Source organism: Megalops cyprinoides, chromosome 5 (assembly GCF_013368585.1).
Source record: "Megalops cyprinoides isolate fMegCyp1 chromosome 5, fMegCyp1.pri, whole genome shotgun sequence".
In the NCBI taxonomy this organism is placed as follows: Eukaryota; Metazoa; Chordata; class Actinopteri; order Elopiformes; family Megalopidae; genus Megalops; species Megalops cyprinoides.
In genome coordinates, this window is record NC_050587.1 from 13466296 (window position 1) to 13493383 (window position 27088).

General features: G+C 41.7%; 2 protein-coding genes across 2 annotated transcripts; one reads left to right on the plus strand and one right to left on the minus strand.

The window, feature by feature from the left end:
* Window positions 1-4742: 4742 nt before the first annotated feature.
* On the plus strand, window positions 4743-20236 carry LOC118777870 (uncharacterized protein KIAA2026). The gene is made up of 9 exons (XM_036529096.1): window positions 4743-4822; window positions 5078-6652; window positions 7559-7759; window positions 8199-9733; window positions 10923-11002; window positions 12974-13063; window positions 14226-14341; window positions 14658-14851; window positions 16144-20236. The coding sequence occupies exons 2-9, from the start codon at window positions 5937-5939 to the stop codon at window positions 19848-19850; spliced, it is 6639 nt and encodes a 2212-aa protein (XP_036384989.1). The 5' UTR covers window positions 4743-4822; window positions 5078-5936; the 3' UTR covers window positions 19851-20236.
* A 1877-nt stretch (window positions 20237-22113) lies between these two features.
* mlana (melan-A) lies at window positions 22114-25600 on the minus strand. The gene is made up of 4 exons (XM_036528261.1): window positions 25533-25600; window positions 25172-25268; window positions 24726-24842; window positions 22114-22182 (listed from the first exon to the last, which is right to left on the minus strand). Exons 1-4 carry the CDS (start codon window positions 25598-25600, stop codon window positions 22114-22116), a joined length of 351 nt encoding a protein of 116 aa, XP_036384154.1.
* Between the last annotated feature and the right edge of the window lie 1488 nt (window positions 25601-27088).

Here is a 27088-nt window from a genome sequence, read left to right on the forward strand (position 1 = left end):
CCACTTAGTTCAATCACGTAATACTTACTGACTGCTTCTTTTATACTGTGTGGCTGAGAAATGTAACATTATTTTCTGGCTATCTTGGTATGCAGGCATCCTAAGAGAACTACCACGTTTTTTTGCTTTAATGATACAGATGTTTTATTTACAACATCTGGGATATGGTACAGGAAAGTTGCTCCTGTGATTTACCAAAATTAGGTTAGGGCAGGAGTAAAAAAAACCTATAATAATTTTAACCATAATCATAAACTAATACAGTCCAATCCAGTCTGCAACCCAGACTTCAATCCTAGTCCAATAATAGTAACTCCAGTCGTGAAGAATATCACTCTTACTGCTGTTAGCCAATCTGTTGCTCCTTCAGTCCATGAACACAAGATCCGACACTTTCTCAAATTCATCATACAGATATCATCTGAAAACTTAAGCAAAACACAATATGGCAAGTTTACCAAATACCGTACATTTTGATTCCTTCCTCAAATGTTTAAATTTGCAGTCAGTCAGCCAGTGCCACTTTGACGGATAGAACTTACTTGCTTATTGTTAAGCCTGTTAGAAGGAAGCGCTATGGGGATAACCAAAGCAGTTTTCTAGCACAGGGGCACAGAGGCTGGTCACAAAAGATAGCAAAATAGGCCATTTTGTTGGTTTGCTTCATTCATGGTTGACTAATTTTACCTGATGAAAACACTTTCCACCAGATTTAATTAGGTGACGACAGAGGCCTTTTTCAAATTGCACCTCAAAATGCAAGGCTGGGTAGCGCCAGTATTCAGGATCCCTCCCTCTGAGACATTTCAAGGTCAACAGTTTAGATACAAGCAATAAACGTATGACAGAAACACATTAACCTGACCCTCTCATTGACAAAATAATGTCTGACCACAGAAATGTATAGGATAAGGGTTTCCATCTCATGAAATAGTCTCCCTCGTACAGAGATCTGTTGAATTTGGAGAGACAGCTTGCTTTTTTGCAGCTGTATTTTTAGGTGTTGCAATGCATTACAGCTGTTCCACATTTGTTTTGACTTAAGACTCCCCCTAGTGGTTGCTTATCACATTCCATTAAAAAATAAATAATAATAATTAAAAATCAGTAAGACATGCCGATATGTTTGGAATGAATATATAAATGTGCACATATGTAATTCAAATTAAACATCATTGTCTCTGGGCATAATTTATTTACACCTATTACACATGTGAAGTACCATAAATAAAATAAATCATCAAAATATACCAGCTCCTACAACACATTGAAGCATTTGATAGGCCATATGTTAGCTCATGAAATAGACTCCCAATGAATGGGGCGGCAGTGAAGCATAGTGGTCAAGGAGCAGGACTTGTAACTAAAAGGTTGCTAGATCGATTCCCCACACTGCTGCTGTATCCTTGGACAATGTGCTTAACCCACAGTAAATATCCAGCTGTATACATAGATAGCATTGTAAAAAAAAAACTAATTGATGTAAGTTGCTCTGTTCAAGAGCATTTGCTAAATGCCAATAATGTAATAATGTAATGTTAGTGCTACTTTCCATGAGGAGTGTGGGCCTCGGAGTAAAATGAATGAGGACTGTCTGTATTTGTCACCTGCTTGCCTTGCCCAATCCACCTGCTCCTCTCACTGAGGGCTATGGTTTTTACAGGCTCTGCTCTGGGAGAAGACCATGGCAGTGGTCAGGAGGTACATGTACTGTTACTGGAGGCCACACTATACTCATCTGTTCTCCAAGTGCACCTGCTGGGAAGCCAGGCTGCACTTTTAGATGACCTCCACAGGGTTACATCCAGGGTCCCTTTAGGAGTCAGAGAGCTCAATGTACCTGCAGGTGCTCATGGTGGAGAGATACTGCAACAGTAGCTTCACTCCTGTACCCCAAACCCTACCCATAGACTGAAGGAGCTTAATATGGTTCACCCTGCAAGACAGAGGGGCACATTTCAGCACAGCACCATTCAGATTTGGGACCAAATCTTAATTAAGACAGTTAAATGGTGTCAATTATAATATACTAAGTACAAAGGCAGCTTTGTAGAGACTTTGTTGAGGCACACTCTTTCTTCTAAGAATCTCCACATAAGAGTTACTGCTTGCCATATTATCCTTCACATATTCCCCTGCATACATTCCATTGTACTGGAGTTCTTCATTCTCAGAGGTATTCTCAGTGCTCTTTCACAGGGCTGGGTGAGTCTGACAGGTACTGGCTGGTAGGAAAGATGTGTGATGACATCTGCAATGTTAACATTAGCTGAGAAAGTACTGTGTGTAATTAGGGTATCTAAAAAAGACAGTCACAGGTTTACCTATGAGTACAATCCACAAATGAATAGTTTTGTTACGTTTCACCTGAAACTCACTTACAATATAATAACAGGGCAAATGATCAGATATATTGGCCTTCACTGGGAAAGACACTAAGTAATTTCTGCAGCTGAGTCTCCAAATTAATATCCTTTGTCTGTTCTCCACAAACTCCACCTGGTGCTCCAGGTCCTCACTTTTATTATTAGGATTTCAGACCTAAAGCTAGACGGGCTCAATTCAGGAAACCTATCAAGGTGAAAGGGTACAGCGGAAGGGGATGGGGTGCATTGTGGAATGGTTGGGGCTACTCTTTAGTGCTCAAACTCTTGAAGGGCCAGGTCAAAGCCTGTACTTTTAAATTCATTCAGTTTTAGATATTATTTTAAACAAAATTATTATACTTTAAATATAAAATGTTTAAATAAAATTTTAACATGACATATATTTTGATTATTCATTCACTGTCATTTTTGTTATTGCTTTATTAGTAATATTCTAACAATGCAATCCTTACCAAAAATGCAATTAAAAAGAACTTAAAACATACACAAAGTGCTACCTGAGAAGTGTTCATTTTGGGAGAGCATTTTCAGCAGGAAAACCTCCTCTTTAGTCTTCAAATGATCTTAATCAGTAGTACCTGAGAATGTCTTCAAAATGTTTCCATCACAGATGACAAATGCACCGCAATGTCTTGTCAGGTCTTGTTGTTTTTTTCTGTGAACATAAAGTTGCTGAGTGGAAAAACTATTCAAAAACTGTCTGTTAAGGCTGTCTTAGACAAATTAAAAGGACAATTCATAAAGGATTTTTAACCATTGGCTGTTCTGGCTATCTAATATGATCACATATACTCACACTTTCTGTTTAGCACTGGTAATACCCTTGGCTGCAGTAAAGCAGTCACACTAGTTTGCAAAAACCTCTGCAGCATTTGCTGGTAGCTACAGTTTGCCCTGGGCACATGGACTAAAATGGCAGTGGATGGAGACATTTCAGGTTCTCTTCTTCCATCTGTAGAATGCGCCATTCACATTTTGTACCAGATAAAGTGTGTGCTTGAACAGCAAGCACATGCAACAGGCTGAGGATTCTTTGCAGCCATCATGACATCTCCCTTCTGTTAAGCACTTCTGTGGCGCAACCAAGGGAGTGCTCTAGAATGCCATTCTTTGGGCACAGTGCACAATAAACAAAATGGTTTAGTGAACAGCTGTGTTAATTAGCAATACCAAATGATTATTTTATTGAAGCAATCGATAGCATACATAGCCCTTGGAACACCAAATCTACAAACATACTAAATTTTGTTTGTTTTCCCTTCGGTCAGTGGAGTGAAAAGACTGTTTTACTTAATACGTTTAGCATTTCCTTGTATATACTTTTGTAAGTTTCTCTGGATAAAACCATCTGCTAAATGACTAAATGTAAGTGTGAAGCCATTGCAAAATTATTTGTCATTTAAGTTTTAAGGGGGGGGGTCTACATAATCTGACTGTCTGAATGTCATACAAGATGAGAAATGTACTGTGTTGAGCTTCATCAGGTTGGTTATACTTTATGGCTCACAGCCGAGGGCTTATAATGTCTTTAGACCAAACATTTTCCAGGCTCAGGTTTTTCCTATGTTTGTGACTTCATCATGATGTGGTAAAAATTAAAAATGGTAATATTTATCATTCTGAAATAAATACCACAAATGTAATTACAAATAAAATAACAGAAGCAGATTATTTGTACTTTCAACCTGACTGGGAAGTATCTTCAAACCTTACATGCTCTCAGACTTCAGCAGTAAAGAGCATTCAACTTCACTAGAACTACTCACTTGTAAATACACCAAAAATTATTTTATATTTTCAGTTCCACAGGCGGCCCATTCCATTAACTTTAAAGCACAATTTCGTCATACTTTGTCATAGTATGAAACAAAATCAATGTAAAAATTTTCACCGTATTACCATACAGTTAGTAGTAAAGTATTTTAATTCAGTGCCTACAAACATTCTTTGGATTTAACATATTTATTTGTCTACTGATAAAAGACATTGAGCCACTTACAAAATTGAGAACTTGAAGCAAGCTGGGGAGGTGTGACGAAAATAATAATATGCACATTTGCCCTCAGGAGATAAAATCTGACACTCTGTCAGATACAGTAGCAAAGAACTATTGAAGCATTAATTCCACAAAAAGTGTCTTTTCCTGTTTGACATTTAATTTTGAGAGGGGGAGGGCTTTTATCCAAAGCTCATAACAAATCTGGTTTAAGGAAGCTCTGGTAATTTTGGCTGTAAAGGGTATAATGAGCATTAGAAATTATCAAAAAATGTAACTAAACAAAAATCAGTGACACTGTGATGACGTCAAAACGACAGGACAAACAGAGGCGCTGTGAGTTCAAAGTAACGTTTGGAAGCTAGCTAGCTAATTGAATCGGGTCTTGGCTAGATGGCAGTGAATTTTTAATTTTTAGTTATAAATCGCCTAACTTGTCGTAAGTATTATTTATTAGCTAGTATGTTAGGTGCATTTAATAAATATACATTTTCCTGATAGCTTAACTTAACTTGTCTGAGTGTAGCTAGCTAAGTAGCTAGCTAAATTAAATGGACTATTCCGATTTAGCTAGCTAGCTGGCTATCGTGCCGGTTTCGGAGTGCTTTTTGGTTGCAAGCTGGCTATTTGTCTAGGCTAGCGGATAAGTAGCTAGCTTGCTAATTAGTTAGCTAACTTTGCTTTTTTATCCCAGACAAATCTGGGAGAAATCACCCTGGAATCTGATCATCTTTTTTCGGAATGTCATGGAGGAAGCAGCCAGCGCAGGCCCCGAATGGAAACAATGAGTCGCACGGATAGACGGGTAGAGCACCACAGATCTCCGGTGACAGTGGTTACCCCGTAGGTCTAGGAAGCAAATTGAAGGCGCTGATCGCGGAGGTCTGAACACTGGCCCTGTGGTATGAGAGGGTCTGCATCTGTAGCAGGTGGATGTGCAGGGCCCAACTTGAAGCCTACGAGCTCCGCACACTTGACAGATTTAAATGCTTATAATGATGAAACTTGGAAAGCTAGCTACTGCCTAGCTTGCGAGCCAAGAACTCATCACTGCCTCAGCTTGAAATGAACGTTAGCTTGCTACAAGACTTTGACTAAGTTTAGCTTGCCAGGTAGCTAGCAAGATAGCTAACACTGGTCTGGCACGGCAGGTAAAATTTAAGGAGAAAGTTCCAGGTTCCCCTTACAAATAGCTCGCTAGATAGTTAGGGGTTCTCATGTTATTACTTTGGCTACACACCAAGAAATAAGGAATACATGTCATGGTCCAGGGAACAATGTAATATGAAGCAGTGATGTCGCTAAGGCGTGCTGGGTACTATAGCTAGCGCTAGCTAGCAAAATAAGACCGGATCAGTTCACATAACTACATGCGTGTTTCTAAGAACATTTCACCGCCGCAGTTATGTGATCTCAGAAGGACCAGATTATTTAATCTATTGTCTTTAGCTGTATCTGGCAATGAGAACCCTCTATCTTTTTCGTCTGGCAATGGAATTAGCTGGCTAGGTTGCTACTAGTTACAGAGCCACATCGTTGGTCACTGTAGCAAGATGAAGGTGCAAACTGATAGTAGTGTTAGAATTGAAACTTGTAACCTATCAGAGATATCTCTTCATGACGCCGTAGAGCGTAATGAAATGACAAACAAAACAGAAAAACGTAAACATTTACAAAACCCCGACTATGTGTCCCAAGACGAACAGGAGGCGGGATCGCAGCAGAATCCTCTCACTTTACCACAGGAATCAGTATTTAGTAGTACTGAACTTAATCTGACCACTGGGGAGCTCAGCAACGGGACATTGTTGACCGCAACGCCAGGAAGTCCGATTTCTGACTGTAAAGCTGATAGTCGAGTATTAGTAGAGGGGGAGCCTGAAATATCGGAGGACAGTCGGTCGTTGCCCGAGGATTGCAAATCTAGTGTTATAAACGATGAGGATGACTTTAGCTACGAGCTGCAGCAAGCCTATAGAATATTTCACGGATTTCTGCTCGAAAAACACAAAAGTATAACGGCTCCGTTCATGAACCCTATGAACGCGGAGGAGCATGGTGACAGTGACCGACTACAGGAACCAATGTGGTTCAGGAGGATGGAGGAGAAGTTCGTTAACAAGGAGTATGAGACTATCACGGAGTTTGTGGCCGACTTCAGGCAGATGCTGGAGAACTGTTACAGGATCCACGGTGTCGACCACTGGATCTCGAAACAGGCTCAAAAATTGGAAATTATGCTGGAGCAGAAGTTGACACTGCTGTCTAGGTAAGCACACAATCACCACTTAAGTCTCTTAACAACAGAGCACATCCTTAAATAAAATTTGTAGTTGTAGTTACTGTAAGAGAGGACAGTTATTTCAAAAGTGTAGGAGTTATGACGCATAATCTGTCATCCACGAGATGACAAGCGTGGCCTGCCCAGGTTGTTTAAGTGTGTATGACCCTCCCAAATCTTAGGCTCTTATAATCATCCCTTTACGCCTCCTCACCATGTGATGGTGATAACCATACCAACATCATTAATGCAAGAAAGATAATGGGGTAAATGTACCACATAAATCCAGATCCACATAATAGTGTAGCATGTAGTTTGCCCATCTGAGCCATTCTTGTTGGATACCAAAAAGTAGGCATCTCTCCAAGGATAACTGTTTACTCTTCTGCACCAATACCTCTATGTGCCATCTTGCTATGAAATTTGATATCTATAAATCACATCTGATTGGATGGCTATAGCAGTGGGCAGAACCAGCTCTGAATGAAAACGCAACTGAGACACAGCAATTAATCCTGCTGAATTTTTGGTTTGCAGTTCTTGTTCCACCTAACTCAGGCTTCCTTTGTTAAAATGTGGCTAGGGTAATTTTATCAACATTCAGTTAGTCTATGCTTAAGGGATATGTCTTTTGTTGAGTAAGCTAACTGTGTCTCTGTGGTGTGAAGTTGTGAATATTGTAGGTTCCATGCCCACCTTCAATACACTGGTTGTGGCAATTTGCAGGTATTGTGGTGTTAAAATGCTGAGTGATTTATGCATGACTAATGAAAAGTCTTGCAGTTTCATCTGATAAAAAACGTGCTTATGTGACATCTGATAAAACTGATAGTGCCATTTACCAAGACTACAAAGACTAGCAGCATCATTTACCATTCTCTCTTGTTGCTGCAGAACCTTACGGGAGAAGACTTCACTGGCTGTCACCTCAAAGGGTCGCTTTGGGACTGAAGAGGACAAAGGATTTGGGAGCACCTCCACGAGGCGGCGGTCTGTGCCCCGTAGCCTGGCCACTATAACAATGGGGGCCAGCGAATCTCTGATGGTGCAGGCCCTTAGGCTGGAAGAGCAGCAGAGAGCCAAAGAGGAGAAGAGGTAGGACCATTATCAACTGTTTATGTGGAATAATGTGGTACCAGAAGTCAAAATACAACTAATAGCAATAAAAATTACTGATCACAAAAATCTCCCTGTACCTTTCAATTGATATAAATTTTAACCAACTCATATCTTTGAATAAAATGGGAAGACAAAAATGTTTTGCAATGACTCCTATAACAAATCTGTAATACCAAGTCTTATAAAGCAAAATAAAAGACACACGTGGCCAGATATCTTCAGGAAAAGTTTGTCTGCTGTGCTGAGTAGGCTGTTTAAGGGTCTGAGCCCCTCCTACGGCTATTGTCTACCCAACTGAGAAAAGTCTCTTGAAGAGTGCTTAAGATGCGACATATTAACGGTGTAAGTGCCCTGGAAAGCAATTCATAACAATTCTGTGTAATTACATAAAAACCATCTCTTTTTCTTGCCGCAGGCAACGCGAACAGGAGAAGAAAGAAGCAGAGGAAGCCTCTGCGAAAGAGCTGGAGGAGTGGGAGCAGGGACTGCTGGCCCAGGCCTCGCCCTGGTCCATAGGTACCGTGTGGGAGCTACCGGCGATTGGCCACTTCCTGTGCCTGGCCCAGACGGTGCTCAATCTGCCAGAGATTGTGTTCTTTGAGCTGGAGCGCTGCTTGCTCATGCCCCGCTGCAGCACTTTCCTGGCCAAGGTGATGACTTCGCTGCTGTGCCATCCCCAGAGACGAGCCACCCTGCACCGGCGCCCCACCCTGACATACCGCCGCTGGGAGGCGGCTCTCCGGCAGAAGGTGCTGGGCTGGTACCAGGCCATGGCCCGGGCTGAGGACACAGCAGCTTGCGCAGAGCAGCTGGGCCTCTGCCCTCAGTTCTTCCGCACTCTGGGGGAAGTGAGCCCCCTAGAGGAGCGGCCCTTCCACCTTTTGCCGTTTAACCAGCGCGTCTGGCTGCTCAAGGGCCTGTGCGACTATGTGTATGAGAACCAGAAGGAGGTGCAGGACGCGGTGTTGGCCCAGCCTATCCACGAGTGCAGGGAGTCCATCCTGGGGTACGACGGGCATGACAATGCCTACATCCACTTCCCCCACTTCTGCGGGGCGGACTTGCGCATCTACTGCCAAAGTCCCTGCTCCTCCCCCGAGTTCCCCTTCCCATCCATTCGGGTGAAGAGGCAGGAGTTGAAGGAAACGGCTGAGGGATGTTTGGAGACCAAGGGACATGAGGGTTCCACAGGGACAGGGCAGCAGGGCGTAAAAGAAGAGGCTGACAGCTGCAGCGCAGAGCAAAAAGAGGAGGACTGCAGCTCGTCACGCGTGTGGGGACTGATGGAGGGCTCGGGAGGAGGGGAGGGGGACACGCCTGTGAAAGTTAAAGCTGAACCTGACCAAAAAGGACATATCAGCCTGCACCATCCATGTAAGGAAGATGGCAGCACTTCCAGCACGAGTAGCGTTAAGGAAGAACCCATGGAAGTGCAGAGCAGCCCTGACGTGAAAAAGGAAGGGTGTTTAGGGCACGTCAAGGCAGAGTCCTGTGAATCGCGGCTTCAGGTTGGAGAAGGAGAAAAGAGCAATAAGAGGACATCGCCCATGAATCCGGGGGAAACGTCGAGTGGCGTGGTTCCACTGAGCCCCGGGCAGATCCGCGTGGTGTCTACCGGGACGTCCGCCGAGGCCCAGGAGCCTTGCCCGGCATGCAGCAGTAACGCAAACCCAAAGCAGGAGCATCACCGCTACTGCCCCATGGCACCTCGACCCACAGCGGCCGCCCCCGACCATTCGCCCCACAAGAGCCCGACCGAGGGGAAGGCCTGCTGCTTGCACCCTAAGAAAAAGAAAAGAAAGAAAAAGAAAGTGAAAGAGCTTGGGACTAAAGAGGGCCAGGGCAAACCAGGAGGGACGCGGCTTAACCTGGCCAAAGCCTTCAAAAACAACCTTCTGAAAGCAGCCACCACGGAAAAAAAGAAGGGCAAGAGGAAGAAGAGGAAATTGGGTGAGGGATGTATTCGTGCGCTTGTTGGAAACACACCAAAGTGGCCCTGTAAATGAACTCGCAATGCCAGTGTTGTTTGATCTCATTTTATTTTCAGGTGACAAGATAGTGAGGTAGCAGCATTTACCACCCTTAAATGGCACAATCTATTTTAATAATCAAGCAGTGAATCATTATATAGTGTACTCTGCTTATACAGATTAGACTCAGACAATTGGACATGTGTAAGCAGAGTTCCAAATGAAGAGGTTACTATGGCTGTTTCTGTTTACCTCTGTTTTCTTTTAGTTATTTGAGAAGTGTCCTTATCTAAGTCCATCAAACGTAACAAAACATATTTGAAGTGTTTAGTATTTTTATATATCTAATCCCTTATTAAATAATTTAAAACTGTCATGACATTTTTGAATGTCACAGTGTGAATTACTGGTGCTGTTCAAGCTGTAGTGACACCTTGTCCTTAACTAAATGAAAATGGAAAGCGTAGTTTGACTCACATTAATTTTGCAAGTAAACAGACCTACATGTGGGACAGTTGGGCTTTGTTAGGAACAAAAAACCAACATTAAATGAGTCATTCTTGTACTCCAAATGAATTTTTTATAGATGCATTTAAACATTGTATGACTTTGATTTGCCCGTGTTTCATGGTGGACCAATGTGCTGTTTATATGGTTGGGCAAACATTTCCCAAAGGCTGTTTTTGCATATGAAAAAGGCAAGTTGTATGTATATTTTTAGATTACCAGTTTAAACAGAGCTGATTTTTTATTGGAGTGAGTCAGGCTAATTACTTACACCAGTTTGATCACATCTGGAACTTGAATTCAGAACCTCCTGCTCTTGCATAGATTGTAGTATCCTAACCACTCCTCCACACAGATCCCCATGCTGAAATTTTAGCATCATGCTAACTGTTACACAAATCAGATCTTCTTTTCTAGACTCCCAGTGTAATGATTGGTAGAAGTTTTGGAAGTAGTTTAGTGTTTCTCCTTTTAATTGCAATTTTAGTTTGTCCTTACTTTATGTAGGCTACTGTACCCTTGTGGACTGTACTTCAATGGAGTTAATTTGAAATTCATAATATGACTATTTCTCCTGCCTTGTTTTATCAGTTGTCTTTAAAACAATGACTCAAGAGTGCTTGTGAGTATCACAGTGTACAACATGTGCTCATTTCTTTTAGGCAAAAAGTTTGAGTCCAAAAAGGTTGGAGCAAAGAAGAGAAAAGCTGGCCCCAAACTCCCTGCTGAACCTACATTTCAGGTAAGCTGCTCTGGTTTCCTCACTATACTTACCGATAGTCCAGGTTTTATAAACTAGATTGCTGGTCAGCAATTTGCATCAGAGCCAGTATTATGTGGAATGTCCTAAGGTTGTCTTAATCCTGTCATTTGGTCTGTCGGAGCAATTTGCAATTGCACCAGAATGACAATTTGAATTGTGTCTTCTGGTCAGGTTAAACAAGTCTTGACCTTTTTGCTACATTGTTTGTCATAAAAAGGTGATTATGATGCTGAGAAAAAAAAACATGCATATATTAGGACAAAATGGGCAAAACCCAGTCTCTGCCAGGACTTATTAGATTTCCTGGTTGTCTTCTTACATTTCTTGGTTGTCACCATACGGCTGATAAGCAAGATCTTGATTTTGAACCACACCTTTGCCTCCATATTAAGAACATAATATTCCTCGTATCACTAGGCTCCAAAACATACTGCTGATGAGCATCTCTGGAAAGCTCAGTTTGATTTCCATCTGGCCACAAATCACAGTCCTAAGTATCATTAAGATGGGATGTGGTTTGGTGAATCTGTATGACGTCTTGTTGTGTTTTGTCCTCTGAGGAGTCTTCTTCCTTTGGAAGCATCATTGTCATGAGCACCATGCATGCCGGACATGTCTGAGTTTACTATTTGAACCATTTTCCTCATGACATATGGCAGTACACATTTCCAGTAGTAGACATTTTCTGCATTTAGGTGTTCCAAGGTTGCTACAAAGGGGGATGCAGTTAGATTGCTGTAAGGATGGAGTAATCTTGTAGCTGTTAGGGGCAGTTGTCCACCTAAACAAAATGGAGAATCTGGCTGAATTAATGGCATCATCTTTGTGGTGGATCATCTGCAGTTAAAGCAGCACAACAAAGAGGCCAAACTGAGGTAATTGCAGGAAATTGGACAGAGAGGCATTGGGGGTATTTACATAGCTAAAGATTAAGAAATTTACTGAAATCAACGACTGTCATGGAAACCAGTAGATAAAACTGCCCCCCTGCTCTAGAGGGCAGTAAATTAAATAAACTAATCAGCTCATGTGGGTCTGTTTCCTGGTCCCAATCTGAAGGCAAAAACAGGGTGTTGATGTTGGTCTTACACCCCGCTGACCTGCCATCACAGGTTCCTGTGGGGATGAGATGCTGTGTCTGTGGAATTAAAGCATATAGATGTAGGCCTGTAGCTGTAACTGCTAATGCAAAATGTCATAATTGGAACAAAAATTGCTGTACTTATTTCAAGATAAGGTAAGCATCTGCTCTGACAAATAATGCCAAACAAATACAGTTGCATCCAATCACAACCACAGCTCCAAAGGCCACAGTGGGCAATTTTAAATAATGATTTGAGGGAAGTATTCAAAAACAGATCCCTGCCAATATAATCAGCCATTCAACTGGAAGTTTTTGAACAATGTTTAGTTTTGCATTTATTTTTTGTGCTTCGTTAAGCTGGGGAGTCTGAAAAATTGTGGATGAAAATGAGACACAACAGAACATATACTGACTTCTTAAATAGTAAGGAATGACAGAGTTCATTTTTGGTGGGTCCCAGATAGGAATGTTTACCGGATTGACCAGTTTTGGTGACTTGCACACACCAAGTAAGTTATATACAAATCTGTGAAGAATGAGTATAAATCGTGATGGTGGAGGCTGTGTTAGTCTGTCTCTGTTGAGTGGGTCCCACTGGAAAACATGGCTATTTTCTTATTCAGAAAGGTGAGGTCAAAAAAGCCTTTTGGATATTCTTCAGGAATTATCTAAGCAGAGATCCGCAATCAGTATTTGGCAGATTGAGACAATATTAACTAAGGTCTGTTCATCAAAAATCTGCTTGAATGATGCCAACACTTTTAAATCTTCCTGGCACCATAAAATTGTATGTCACGGGATGTAGTTTAACTGTCCACCAGTGAGGATCCTCACATGCCACTGTTTTTTTTCTCTTAATCTTTCAGCTCGTGTGTACCAGTCTAGAGGAGCTGAGAGAGCTGATCAGCAAAACAGAGGATGAGCTGGACGAGCTGGAAAGCACCAGAAAGAAATCGGTCAGTGAGAGAGGGACCTCCTGTGTCATGTGGCCTGTAATGTTTGTTGCATTGGTAGTTTTCTTTTCTCATGTTTTGCTATTTTGATTCATTTGAGTTCATAGTGTGTTCATTCATACTAGATAGAAGGTTCAGGACCCCGGTGTAAGTAACACAAAAATGAAAAGTCTGATTTTTTTTTTAGTGCAACAAATGCTATCTCTGTCTTTCTGGACATGCTCAGTGTTGACTTTAAAAGAGCAGTTCACCAGATAGTCTCACACAGTTGAGACGATCTGGGTCTGAGACAATAATTCAGTACATGATTCTAGAAGCTAACCATCTACCTAACAAGCTAGTTTTCCAGTGATGACAATAGTAGTTGTCCTCTGCCTTTATGATTGTTATAAATAAGAATTTTTGTATGTGACAACTCAGGGTATTTATAGACAGCATGTTTCTCCTCTATTTTGCTCGTATATAGTCGTATATACTGGATAGAAGCCAAAAAAGCAGTTAACTCTTTAAAGACTTTAAGGGTTGCCTGAGATGTAAGGTACTTGCACACAAAAACTGGCTCTGCGGCCAGTCATTATTTGCAATGCAAGGCTGCAGTGGCAGTGGTTTTGGGGCAGAAGCAGCTGTCAGCTTGTCGGGGGTCCATCCGCTAGCATATCAAGCTTTTGACTGCAAAACCGGTGGCCTGGCCAGCAGAGGATGCTTGTTTGCATGTGTTTGATGTTTTTCTTTCTGATGTAACATTGCACTGTTGATGCAATACAATTAAACAGATCTTGTACAAATCATTTACTCACGATCAAGGCCCTGAGGCTGTATAGCTTCAGCCAGGCTACAAGGAATATCAGTCTGCTTACCTGCCCTGCTAGCGCCAAAAATGAATTATAATTTCCATATTACTATAACAGTCTATACTATTGTGAGGTCCTAGAGCAGCAATGAACTGAATAGTTCTATATCGTTATTCTCATGAAGTTCACCCTTGACAGTGCAAGATGCACCAGATACTGGTGTTAACTCTGAGACTGACCCAGTGTTGAAGGCACTGGGAAGGTGAGAATTACCTAAGGTCAGATGGTTTGATAGATATTCACCGGTGCATGCAGATGGCCAAGGCCTTTGGTATATGCTGGAAGGCTGACAAGCTGCATGTGATGTTTTACAGGGGCGATGGTACTTCAGGAGAGAAGCAGTAAAAGATCTACACATTACTCTTATCAGACTGCTCAATGAGCTCTCTCCCTGGGAGCCCAAACTTGTCAAGGCCTTCCAGAGGAACAGGTAAATGCATGCCCAAAGGCGTGTCATTGCACTTATATGAATGAGCACATCAACAATGTATATGAAAGTTCAGTTTGTTGGTGTGGCTGACTGGTACAATGTGCTCGGAAGTGCGGGGTTCAGTTGATTTCAGAAGTGACATTTTAACTGATACATGTTAATTGTTATAATTCATCTGTGCAATTTTAGACCAGTTCTACTCAGACTTGTGACTTTTTGTCAGTGGATGAATTAACTGTTAGTTTCAGTGTTAGCTGTCTGTGACAAAATCCCTGTACTTTAGGTACACATTTAACTTCATTGTGTTTCTTGAAAGGGCCCGGTTAAAAAAGGATTTTGATGATTTCAAGAAGCATCCTGACTACAACAACTTTGTCAGAGAGGAGTGGACTGGGGAGGAGGGGGATGGAGGCCTGGGCAAGGACAGCCATTCATCCACTGACAGCATCAAGCCAGCTGATGGGGAAGACAAACAGGACCAGGCAGCCAAGAAGGACACAGTTACAGCAGGTGAGCACATACAGACATGTACATCGTTATTCTTAACATATACAGTTGAGGTCTTATATTATGAACAGAGACTAGAAAACAATGTTCAAATTCATATTAAGTGAAATATGACTTTTCTCCTTCAGTATTTTAGATGTTGTGATTCTGACATGGTTTGCAGTAATGTTCTTCCTGTAGAAGGCTTGAAGTGATCAATGCTTATTCATATTTGGCATCTGTCAGAAGGTTACTCTACCCCCTTTGCCTCATGAAAAATCCCAATCATCCCTGGTTGAAAATATATGTATTCGCTAATACATGTAAAATATGTGCATTAGCACTGGTAGGACTAATGTTAGGCAGTGCGGTGTAGTGTTAAGGAGCTGGGCCAGTAACCAAAACTTGGTGGTTTGAGTGTCCTTGCTGTTGTAGAAAGGTGCAAGGCACTTAACCTGAGTTGCCTCAGTAAATATCCATCTGAATACAACATGTAATCATTCGAATCTGAGCAAGACGCAATGGATAAGAGTGTTTGCTAAGCAAATGTAATGTAAATGTCATGTACTTTGTTTACAAATAATGGTACGCATTTGTTGGAAGCAAAACAGATTATGGAAATTACTGCTACAAACTGTTGCCCCACACATTTATTTTATGTTACACTGAAAAAGGAAAGATTGAAGAAATCTTTGTCAGAAAATAACTGCTATTGACATACATATTAGCTATTTTTATGTTAAAATTTTATTTATCAACATTTTGTCTTGAACAGCTAACAGACAGCCCCAGTTATGAACATATTCTGTTTATGACTGCATATTATCATGGGATGTTTCAGTTATATAGAGAATTCTCTTCATATACATAGCACACTGGTTACTTTAGGTCATGTGATGTGTCATTACAGTCATCTGCAGGCATGCTGTGTGCACAATCAAAAGCAAAAGCCATTAAAATAAAATGACATATAATTATGAATATATTTTTAATATAAGATTAGTTAGCCTGACTGATCTAATAATTACTACAAACCTAATTTGTTGTCCATCAAATAAATTTTGTTTTGGTCAAGCGGTCATATGTTGGTGAACGTCACCTTGATGAAACATCAGTATGTTTATCAGGGGAAAAAATGGAGGGAAGAAAGTGCAAAGGGATTAAAAAAATGCCTTTCTGGAAAGTAATTGCTCATCACAGTTATTGTGACTCAAGTTTTGTTTTGTAGTTATTTAATATTTAAATTTTTACCACTCTTCGCTCTTCATAGCAGCAGGAGGTTGACAGTTGTTCTGTTACTTATTTCTGTTTTCCAGATGATGCTAAGCAGCAAGGAGTGGAGATATTAGGGAGGACCCGTTCAGCTAGACGGGAAAGCATCGCCTCCGACGAGCAGAAACCAGCTTTGAGGAACTCTAAGAGGAGACAGAGTGGAAGCACAGATGAAGAGCTGACCCCTCGGAAGAAAAACAAGAGCACTGCTGAGGAACAGACGTCACCAGCAGCGCAAACAGAGGCTAGACCCAGGGAGCCAAATGCCGCCGCACAGAACGTAGTCACAGAAACCTCCAGGGTTACGACACCAATGGCTGTTTTCCACAAGGGCTCCACGCCCATACAGGCCTTGCTAGCCAGGAGTGTCGGGAACAAAGTGACCTTAATCAGTCAGCCCGCTGCAGCTGCGATGACGGCCAGCCAGATGCAAAACAAGCCAGCCGTCTCCACGCAAACAACTAAAGTGTTGGTGAGCCCGACACAGGCACCGCAACCGGTACCCACACCAAAGAGTCCTGCTCAGGCTGCCCACGCTGTGCCCGGGGGCTTGGACCTACTCAGGAAGAACAGCAACAGTCCAGTAAAGATTGCGGTGCAGCCGGTCCTTGATCAGAAGACAGGGGAGAAGATCTTGCAACAGGTGGTCATCCTGCCTTCTAACCTGCTTATCCAGAGGCAGCTGGAGAAGGACCCCCGGAAGTCCCAGCAGCAGAAGATCCCTGTCCCTGTCTCCAAAGTAACGGTTCCACTGCCCAGCTCTCCTAATTTCACTAGGGCTGACGATGTTAATAAAATTCCCATACAGCCAGTGGCTCCACTGACCGAGGCCTACAGCAGGAGCGTCTCGACTAGCACCATTTCTTCCAGTTTACCGACGGCTGTAACGTCCACTTACATGGGTGCCTCTGTCTCCAAAATCTGTACCACTCAGAATGTAAGCACTAATAAATCCGCTGTCACCGGTGACACCTCTACAAATCCCAGCAAACCTCCCGATGCCAAGCAAGAACTGAAGACCGTGTGCATCAGGGACTCACAGTCAATCCTTGTCACGACTAGAGGGGGCAACACAGGTGTGGTAAAGGTTCAGACTTCTGACCAAAATGTCCCCGGTGCTTCGCCTCCTAGCCCTGTCATCGCCATTTCCCCACAGTTTCAAGCCTTCCTGGTGTCCAAGTCCTCTTCTCCCACAGCTTCCACTCCCCCAGCACTGTCTAGCACAGCCACAACTGTGTCGCCACCAACATTCAGCAGACCTGCTCCCTTTGTTAGCCTGTCCCAGGCTCCCTCTACCATTCCCATTCCAATCAGTGCAGGTCAGGCAGGAGGGACTATTGTGAATTTTGCCTTAACCCAGTCCCATAATGTTTCTATTCCCACTTCGTTAACCGCTAACAAATTTAATACGTCTGCAAAATCATCAGTTGTCACCAATCCAGCATTGCCAGCAACTCCTCATAGTAATGTCAATGTAACCACTTCCTGCGGAAAAAGTGGCATGATAATCACTCCAGCATCTTTGGTGCAGTACAGCACCAAACCACCAGTGAAAAGGGCTCAACCAGAGGAGAGACTGGCTGACAGGCTTCCCTTCCAGAAGGTCATCCTCGTAACTCCGCCGTCAAGCATTGCGCCTCCCGTAGCAACATCCAAAGTTGCTTCCCCCGCTGCTTCCTCTGCCATGCCGGCGCCAAGGCTGATGCTGATAAGTCAGGCACCTGTCTCTGTTGACCACTCTACAGTTAGCATTCCAAAACAGGCATTGTCTACTGACACCGTGGCAACTTCCCTGACGTCGACCTCTCAAGTCGTAGATGTGAAAGTTGGACTTAATGTTAGTCAAGTCATCAGCAACAGTCCTGCCAGCACCTTGCAGAAGGTTCAGACAATCGGGCTACTGCCAGATTTATCTACCAGGTTATCAGCTGAGGCCTTGAACCCTGGCAAGCAAGTCAGTCTGTCTTCACCAGAATTGGCAGCAAAAAGCACATGTGTAACTGTGTCCAGGGCAGGACTTGCTGCAAGTACATCAAGTGGTCTGATTCTTGCTCAGACTTCTAGTGCTCTCACTGGAATGACTCTGTCAACTGCAAAAAGTACAGGTTCAGCTAAGAGCAATGAGTCTCCTGATGGGAAAACCATTGGATTCTCTACTATCAAAACCGGACATTTTGCATCCTCAGCTCTTTTAACAGCTTCTCAACATCATAGTGTCTCATCATCTAGTGCCTCTCTGGTGCCTGGTGTGGGTGATGCAAAAATAAGGCCAGCAGGAGGCAGTTCTCCGAAGGCCATTGCGACTACTTCTGCAAGCAGTCTCATTAGCAAAGACCTAGCTTTAATGAACACCGCTGCTGCTGGGTCACCAACAGCAGGTCTTGTCCTCAATAAACCAAGATTTCCAGCACCGCTCAACACAAAATCCTTTGCCTTCAAAGTAACCCCTCCTGCTTCACAGTCTCAGGCCGGAAACACCCCCACCCCTACCCAGATGGTTAGCACCCCGGTCTCTGCTCCTCGACCTGCACTCCAGACTGTTATTGGTTCCCCAAATGAACCTGCTACTACCGTGCAACAAAGGATTGTGATCAACACTTCCGCCCCCCTTGCTCCTGGAACCCACATCATAATCAACAACACCAGATTCATCGTTCCTGCTCAAGGTCTTGGGCCTGGGAGCCATGTGCTGCTCATATCCAGCCCTGTCGTGCCTCTGGCTCAAGGGGCAAACCCCCCACCTGCTGTCCAGAAAAGCGCAGTTGCGTCCAGTGCACCAGCTCCTGCTCTGTCAGTCACACCAAGCCCAAGAAAGGCAACACCGACTGCACCACCCCAGCAAACCACATATCGACCCCCACCACCATCCGCTGTGACAGTAACCCCCTCACCTGCTGCTCCTGTTCCTGTCCCTCACCAGGTTACTACTGTAGGGAGGAGTACTGTGAAAACTCCACTATCAACTAGTAGCACCACTTCAGTTGCACATGTTTCCCAGTTACTAGCAGCTGCACCCACTTCCCATCTGGGCCTGCCAAGTCCCATGAGAACTACCACAAGATTGTCTGCTGAAGGGAAGGGCTTGCCAGTTCCTCCATTGCAAGTTATAGGTAACCATACAAAGGAGTCTGTGATTCCTGCCCAGTCAACAGGAGGTTCACAGAATAACACTATACCAGCACCTTTATTCACGGGACTTGGAAACGCATTACCCAAGGCACAGCTTACATCAGCCTTGCAGCCAGTGGGAAATGTCATCTCCAGACCACAGGTGTTTCCTGCAGCCACTGCGCCTCCAATAGGAAGCACGGTCTCTAGGATGCAGTCTCTGCCTGTTGCAACAGTGCCACCTACAGGGAGTGCGTTCACATGGAGACAGACATCCCCTATGGCTATTCCACCCTCCACTAGCAGTGTCATAATGGCACCTGGCCAGCCAGCCAAGATGGTGAGATCAGAATCAGTGAGCATGGCACAAGCTTCCACCAGTCCTTCACAGACTCTGAGAAAGCAGGTTACTGCCCCAGTCGTATTGGCAAGCTCCTCATCAAATAAAATTCTAGTGAGTCCAGATGGCGCCATTTTAAATGCCATCAAAAGCCCCGCCCTCTCCGGTTTGCCACCAATGTCTAAGGCTTTGACCACGGTGGTGGTAACAGTGAACTCGAATACAGGCAAGGTGTTGTCCACGTTAAAGAGTGACGATGCCCTGACACCATCACAAGGAGAAAAAGGAGGACCTAGTAACTGAGACAGAAAGCCAGTACTTTTGGGACATGCCAGATGAAAGTCAGATTCCAACTGCTTTTTATCCCGTAACAGGATTCTGTACAGCAAGTAGTTGTATGTGACAACCATTCTTTCACTTTAGGGTTTTTTTTTTTGAGAAACTGAAGCTTGAATTACATGTTTTTAACCTTAGACATATTACAGGACAGTACTGATGGACACCAACATGGAAGAGATCCCCTGTAGCTTCTAGCTCAATTGCTGAAACTGTTTGCTAATATATTCAACAGATGTGTGGGATTTATTTACTTGATGTGTTTTTTGTATTTCCTAAAGAAAACCATTTGGAGATCCCAATGGGATGTATTTTGGAGGGAACTTGTCACAATAAAAGATGAATTCAATTGTTTGGAGAGGAAACATCTAATGGCCAGTACACATAAGTTTATGTAACTTGCTAGGTCGGCAGGGTTTTTTTCTATTGAGTTCATATTTGAGAAGGTAGCTAAGTCAGGTATGAATGTTTTGTAGCATTTTTCATTGACATTAAACCATTCTTTCATGATTAACAGTTTCTGTCCAACAATCTGTCACTTTTTGTATTTGAACATAGACATTATACAGATCTTTCAGATTTTTTTGTTTGAACTGAAGAACCCATTCTAATATTTGGCATTTTGTAGAGGTCTTTACAATTTAAAGGCCAGCCATACATTTACAATGTAATGTTTTGTTACCTTTACTGTAGTGTAGGTATCCATACTAAAAAGGTCTTCATTTATTTTATCTAATACAAGTAAAATGAAACCCAGTCATGGTTTTATAACTCTAACTCTGTATATTGTAGCAAATTTTATTTGCAAATCAGGTTTTCATTCATTCTTTAAAAATGTCTTTTCACTTAACCATATAGTAATACACCCAAATCCTTAACAGGTCTCCAAGTCTGTAGATAAACTGATCTGCACATAGAGCTAGTGTGTCTTAATGCATTAAATTTGATTTTATATTAAGCAGTGTGCTTAATAAGTGGTGCAAAAGAAGACATGGCTTAAGTGTTTCCGGATAGCCACCTAAACATGTTTTGAAGACTCATGGAGATACGAAAAAAGCGACTCGTTGCAAGGAGATACAGATCAGGTGCGTATTCTGTACGTTTGTTAGAGAGGTGCAAGGCAAACAGTTCTTTACAGTGTGAATTGTGGAAGGAAGTACAATGCATACCACTATTCAATATCAATATTGACTGAATTGTAAGGAGCAGCATATCTGAATTTAGATGAAGTTACCCTTTTGAGTGTTGGACATATTTTGCCAAAATTTTCATTTCATCTCTTAAAGTTTCTCTCTGCTTGAAAAAATTGTCCCAACTGAGACACAGCTGAGCAGTGGTGTTATTGTAATTTGTGTAAACCCATTCAACGTTTGTATGAAACTCCAAGTTGGTTATTTATTATTTCCATTTGCACGACATATACATTTTAGTAGGTACTTTGAACCATCTGCAATGGTTAAGAAATTTCAGACAAGTCAGCATGGAAATAAATATGGCGCTTTACACCAGGAGTCTTCTCTTCTATGTCACTATGACAGACCTTTACATACTTCACTTTCTTGCACCTTTATATGTATGTAAAATACAATCCTGTCTTAAAAGGCAATGTTTTGTGACTACCACCAGCCCTTTACTGCACACTGGGAGTTGACTAACTATTTAGAACAGTGTTACATTTTAAGATTGTCACTTAATACATCCACTATCATGTGTTCATATTTGCCCATCATCAAAAAAACCCTCCTTGTGTCTTGCACACTGGGTGTGTAGAAGTATTGCTCTAATCAAAACACATTTCTTTTTCCTGTTTTGGTTTAAGCACAAGCCTTTACTTTGAAGTCAAAAGAAAAAGAAACATACATGCACAGTACTTACATGTTTACAAATTGTACCAGATGGTTATTAGGTAGAGTTACAGTTCAGATAGCATGTGGAAAGCCTTAAATGATCTCTTTAAAAAGCATTAGCATCACCATTTACTACTTTTCAGTGAAGGTAAATCACATTGCCTATCCTAAATGTGATTGTGAATTGCTTCTGTTTTCTACATAAGCATTGTTAAAAAAAATAAGAAAATGAAAACTTATGAGAAAATCAATTAGCTACAGGTCTTGATGAACACAAGCACACTTGTTTGAGAGAGTGAGTATTTAATGGAAACCATAAAATCAGTGACAGTAAATATTCACAACCCCATCACTGGTTCTTGGTGGTTGTCCAAATGAGTTTCTCAGGGTGAGTAGGGAGGGGGTAAGAGGTCAGAGGAAATCTTCTCATATGCTGGAGGAGCATTGGGCACCTGAAATACAAACAGAATTGACAACAGCTCAATTATATTTTCATAAATATACAACTTCATACAGACCATCTACCTATATCCCAGCCATTCACATCAGAATTACTAATTAGTCTAACTAAAAGTAACATGGAGAATTGCTGTATTAACAAGCCAAAACATAATGATCTTTTCCAGCCTCAATGAAGGCAGGAGTTATTGATTGAAAGCTAGATTGAGTGAGGTTTGAAGAAACGTAGGTCTGAAGTGTTGCATTGTTTTATACATTGTTCACATTATAGTTTTCAGGATCTGAGGTCAGTTGAATTATGTAACTTCAGAAAAAGGTATAAATCAGTATAAAATATATGAAAATTATTTTTTATGCTTTTATTCTCCACTTATTTTTTTTCTGGAGTTGTGCACTAGGCTTGTGTCACTGCAACAACCTCTGTGCTCACATGGGAACACTGAGGCATGACGAGTTCAATCTTCTGATACCTTCACACACACCTGATGGCTATTTTTCAAACTGTAAGTCACACAGTCCACTACAGTGGAGTGGATGTTCATTGAAGGATAGGTGCTACTCACAGGTGCCTGACAAATCAAAGGGTGCCTACGAGAGATGAAATGGGGAAACCTTGGCCAGCCTACCCATCCCTATCCCCACTGGAACAAAGCTAATCTGTTCCGCTGTTCTGGTAATTGTCTGATTATTGTGTCTGATTATCTGAGCCACTTGAGACTCATTATCATACCATCCATTAATAATATTTGCTCAATTGAATTATAAAGTTGAATTTGAAAAGCTACCAAAGACCACCATCCTCACCCCTGATGTGAATGTCACAAAAAAAAAAAAAATCGGCTGCCTCAGTTGAGGTCAATTCTCCCACCCCCTTTTATATTACTCAACTACGGCGTCTCTCTCACTCTCCATGAACATCTCATGAAGGAATAGCAAATAAATACTTGACATGATAACAGAAAGTAAATGTCTAAATTCAAGATGGTTTTACAAAATCAAACACAGTAACCATAAATCTGGTAACTAATGGATTTGTTTTACTCTAGGGACAAAAACGTTTGAGTCATTCATCTGTCTGTATAGGTTGTTGCTATCCTTCTGTGTGGGCTGGTAATATGCTCTGGTCACATAAAAGAGTGCAGTAAGGGATGTTTAGTTACATGCAGCTGCAAACGGTTTATATAGAGGCATGGTGATTAATAACCAGCATGGACACATCACACCTGGGCACACAGACATTCCAAAAAGAAACTAACCAAACATAAATAATGCTACTAATAATAATATAGGTATGAAATAAACCTTGTTAGTAAAGCTATTTCAAAGAAAGGATGCTTGGTGCAGTGTTCTGATCAGCAAGAAGTCGATCTGGTCTGGGTGGACCACAGACTACAAACATGGTGTGAGGCACGATCCCCTCAGCTTTGGATGAGAGCTGGAGGTGTGATGGCATGGGCTGCAATGCAATATGGATTTTGATCACAGTTGATGTAATCCTCGAGACAATATTCTGGTGCCATGTATTGCAGTGTATTTGCTCAAAGCAACAAACACATTTACAGAAGTTAATGGCGGCACGCTGCTATCACAGTCTGAGTATTTCCAGTAGCAAATGAAGGAAATGAGAGTATTTCTTCCTTTGATCTGATAACCGGTTTATGCTGTACATCTCAGAAGTGGCCTAGCAGTAATTTTTTTCTGCTATAGAAATGAATTGCTCTGTATTTATTGCATTTTTAATGCCTCAATGTATACATGTACATACAGCGTGTGTATGACTGTGTGTGTGTGTGTGTGTGTGTGTGTGTGTGTGTGTGTGTGTGTGTGTGTGTGTGCATGTGTGTATTTTTAAGGCTAGCAATTTGTGTCTGTTGAAATTGATCAGATTGATTAGTTAAATATGGTAAGATTGTGTGTTTGCACAAGCTGGTATAGGTGTAGGCATTTTAGCTAACCCTCTTGTGTATTGATGGTATAGCTGACTGTATTTTCAAAATAATAACATTAGATTGCTGGCAAGTAACAATTAAGGAAAGGTCAGCTGCAAAGTAGACTAAAAATTAACACAGAATATACATATAAGCAACAACAGCTTAAACAGAACTTTCAAGGAAGAGAATATTATCAATATTGCAAGATGAGTAACTTTTGGATGAATAGCCACTAGGATGAAACTGAAAACCCTGATAAAACACTGCAAACAAGGTATTAACCATCTCAATATGCAAGTACGCCAGTCAAATGCCCCCCCACCCCCACCCCCCCCAAAAAAAAAAAAAAAAATTGCAATAAGTTATTGTGCCCATCCTCACAATCCTTGGGGGTACAAATTATGACAATACTAATGTCAATGCATTCACACTCAGCCCTAATGAGGCATGAAACATAAATTACATTCAGATTAATAGCATTTGGATTTCACTTCTCCCCCACTACTTTGTTCTGTGGTTGTACAGTTACACATATCAAGTTAATGTTCAGATTGACACCATAGCCCCTTCAGCCACTGGTATCTTTAGTTACTGGTATCACTTACCACTTGACGTAGGCTGCTGAACTCATTGAGCGCAACTTTGTTCTCGGCAGCTGCTCCTCCGTCTCTGTACTGGCCTGAACTCATCAACGACCTCCAGGACTGACTTGCATTTTGAGGCTGTAAGGAGACAGGGGATAGGGATAAACATTGACTGTGTCCTTTCTACAGGTGAAGCAAAGCTGTACTTCCACAACCTTCACTGTATTAAAAGCATCTGGCTTTTAAATTAGTCTTTTAAGGAAAGTATTTTGCTTTGAAGACTGAAAAGCTTTGTTGGTATGTAGCTGTCAAGAGCTCAGCAATTGAATGGGAAACAGCATACAAACTAAATGCAGTGTATACCTTTGGAAGGGCAACCCTCAGATGAATACTTCCTACCACATACTCTTCACCTCTGTGTAGAGAACTTGTCAGCCTCCCTGAGGTAGAAGAACAGCGTATCTCACCCGAATCATTTTGTACCCACTCCTTCTCTTGAAGTACCAACATCCGATTATGAGGAGAGCTGCGAGAATGATGACCAGGAGAGCTATTCCTGCTGCCCTGAAAAGTGCAGTAAATCCTATTTCAGGCTGATCTCAAGGGGAGTACAAATCACCATACAAGCCTCCATTTGCTGTAAATGATCAATTACACCGATTGTAATCTCCGAGGTGATTTTTCATTATTATGGTTAACATCAATCACCAGCATTTACAAATACGGATTTAATGAAGGAAAACATCTGTTTGAGTGTAGTGTAATTCAGAACAAGAAGAAGGAAAAGAGTAGGCTTATTAAATAAAGCGTTTAAAGAATTCCACGAACTCTTCAGCTCGAACATATAATCCACCGCCTCTGCTTGCGAAATGGACGTTGAAGTCTCCGCGTGGCATACTGTCGTTTTTGGGAAAATCTGGAAACTGGAAATCACACCTTAAGAAAAGGGAAAAAATGACACATGACAAAATCTTTAAAAATCCTTATTTTATTGGATGGAGGATCACATAAAATAAAGACTTTTTCTGGAACACTGGTTGAAACGTTATGTGAAACGTTCCAAAGCAAAAAAGAAAAAAAAAACATAGCAACTGAACGTATGCATTGTAACAAGAATGTTTGTTCAAGAGGTTCATTACATTTGTCTTCATAATACCATCACATTTCGACAGCATCATGTTGCATCATAAGTGAAGCAATGTAAATCAAGTTAACGTATACTTTGTAAAATAAACTGACAGATAAATTAGAGTATGTAATTACCCGCATTACTGCTTAATTAAATTAAATACAAATGTTTATTCTTTGTATATTTAAGCATATAATCCCATAATGAAATTATTTTCCCTGCCAAACAGACAGCATTTTGTCGTTGTGAATTCGGGATGTGCGTAAAAAAAAATGAAAAATCTTACCAAAATTGGAACTGATTGGGGAGAGCGTTAGTCCAAAACGCAGCAATGGAGCCGGTACAGGAAATCTCATTCAGGGTGGCTTTCCCGACTGAAATCTTTTGCTTGTGAGAGTGGAGAACCCTTTGAGGGAAAGAATTCTCATGACCGTCACGGGTTCTACGCTCATACTTAAAGCCATTGAACCAGACTAATTAGCGTGAAAACCCCGCAGTTTTGAATATCCCTCAAACTGAAAGCCACTCGTGAAAGTTGTCTGCTGACTGCCTCGGTTTGCCACAAGACCCCCGAACAACTGGTCTCACATTCAGTTGGATTTTCATCATAACGGTTGCTCAGGAAAATATTACTTTAAAAAATTTAAACATAATATGAAATAACTAACATGTAAAGTTATGATTCATGATTTTATTTTTGATAACAATATGCACCTAGTACATAATGTAAATAATTTTGAGTTCATGGCGTTTATTTATCAAATACACAATAATAGACAGACTTGCTATGTGTTATTTTATCATAAATTTAGAAGGCTGTGGGAGGAAGGGAGTGGTGGGGGCCATTTCATAGGCAGCTTTGTAATTATTCTCTGCAGGCAGCAAATAACTAAGCACCTTAAGCACTCTGCCCCTGTAGAGTTTCCTTTAATAATCTGCGTATTATATCAATAAAAGTATAAAGCTGGTCTTTTCGGACTTTTGTTTGTTTCGTGTCATTCTTCAGCCCCACGCAATCCTGATTTCCTCCTGGATAGCAGCGTCAATGTTCATTGGTAAGCGGTTTGCAGTTTACAAGATGTGTTTATTCTACAGGTCTTTCAGCAGTTCTTTTCTATGTTCTATCCATTTTCAATCATACAGGCTACTTGCACTGCCATGTCAGTCTCTTCTTGCATGACCTAGTAGTGTCTTTGTTGCTGTATGTTACTTAATAATTGCTGGACTGGCTGTGCCTCCTGCCTGTTGTAGTGTG

Coding starts and splice junctions, on each gene's coding strand:
- LOC118777870 (XM_036529096.1), top strand. CDS start 5,937: ATGAAGGTGCAAACTGATAGTAGTGTTAGAATTGAAACTTGTAACCTA. Junction 6,653..7,558: donor AAGTTGACACTGCTGTCTAG/GTAAGCACACAA, acceptor TTGTTGCTGCAG/AACCTTACGGGAGAAGACTT. Junction 14,852..16,143: donor GAAGGACACAGTTACAGCAG/GTGAGCACATAC, acceptor TCTGTTTTCCAG/ATGATGCTAAGCAGCAAGGA.
- mlana (XM_036528261.1), bottom strand. CDS start 25,600: ATGCCACGCGGAGACTTCAACGTCCATTTCGCAAGCAGAGGCGGTGGA. Junction 24,843..25,171: donor GTGGGTACAAAATGATTCGG/GTGAGATACGCT, acceptor GTCTCCTTACAG/CCTCAAAATGCAAGTCAGTC. Junction 22,183..24,725: donor TCAGCAGCCTACGTCAAGTG/GTAAGTGATACC, acceptor TTTGTATTTCAG/GTGCCCAATGCTCCTCCAGC.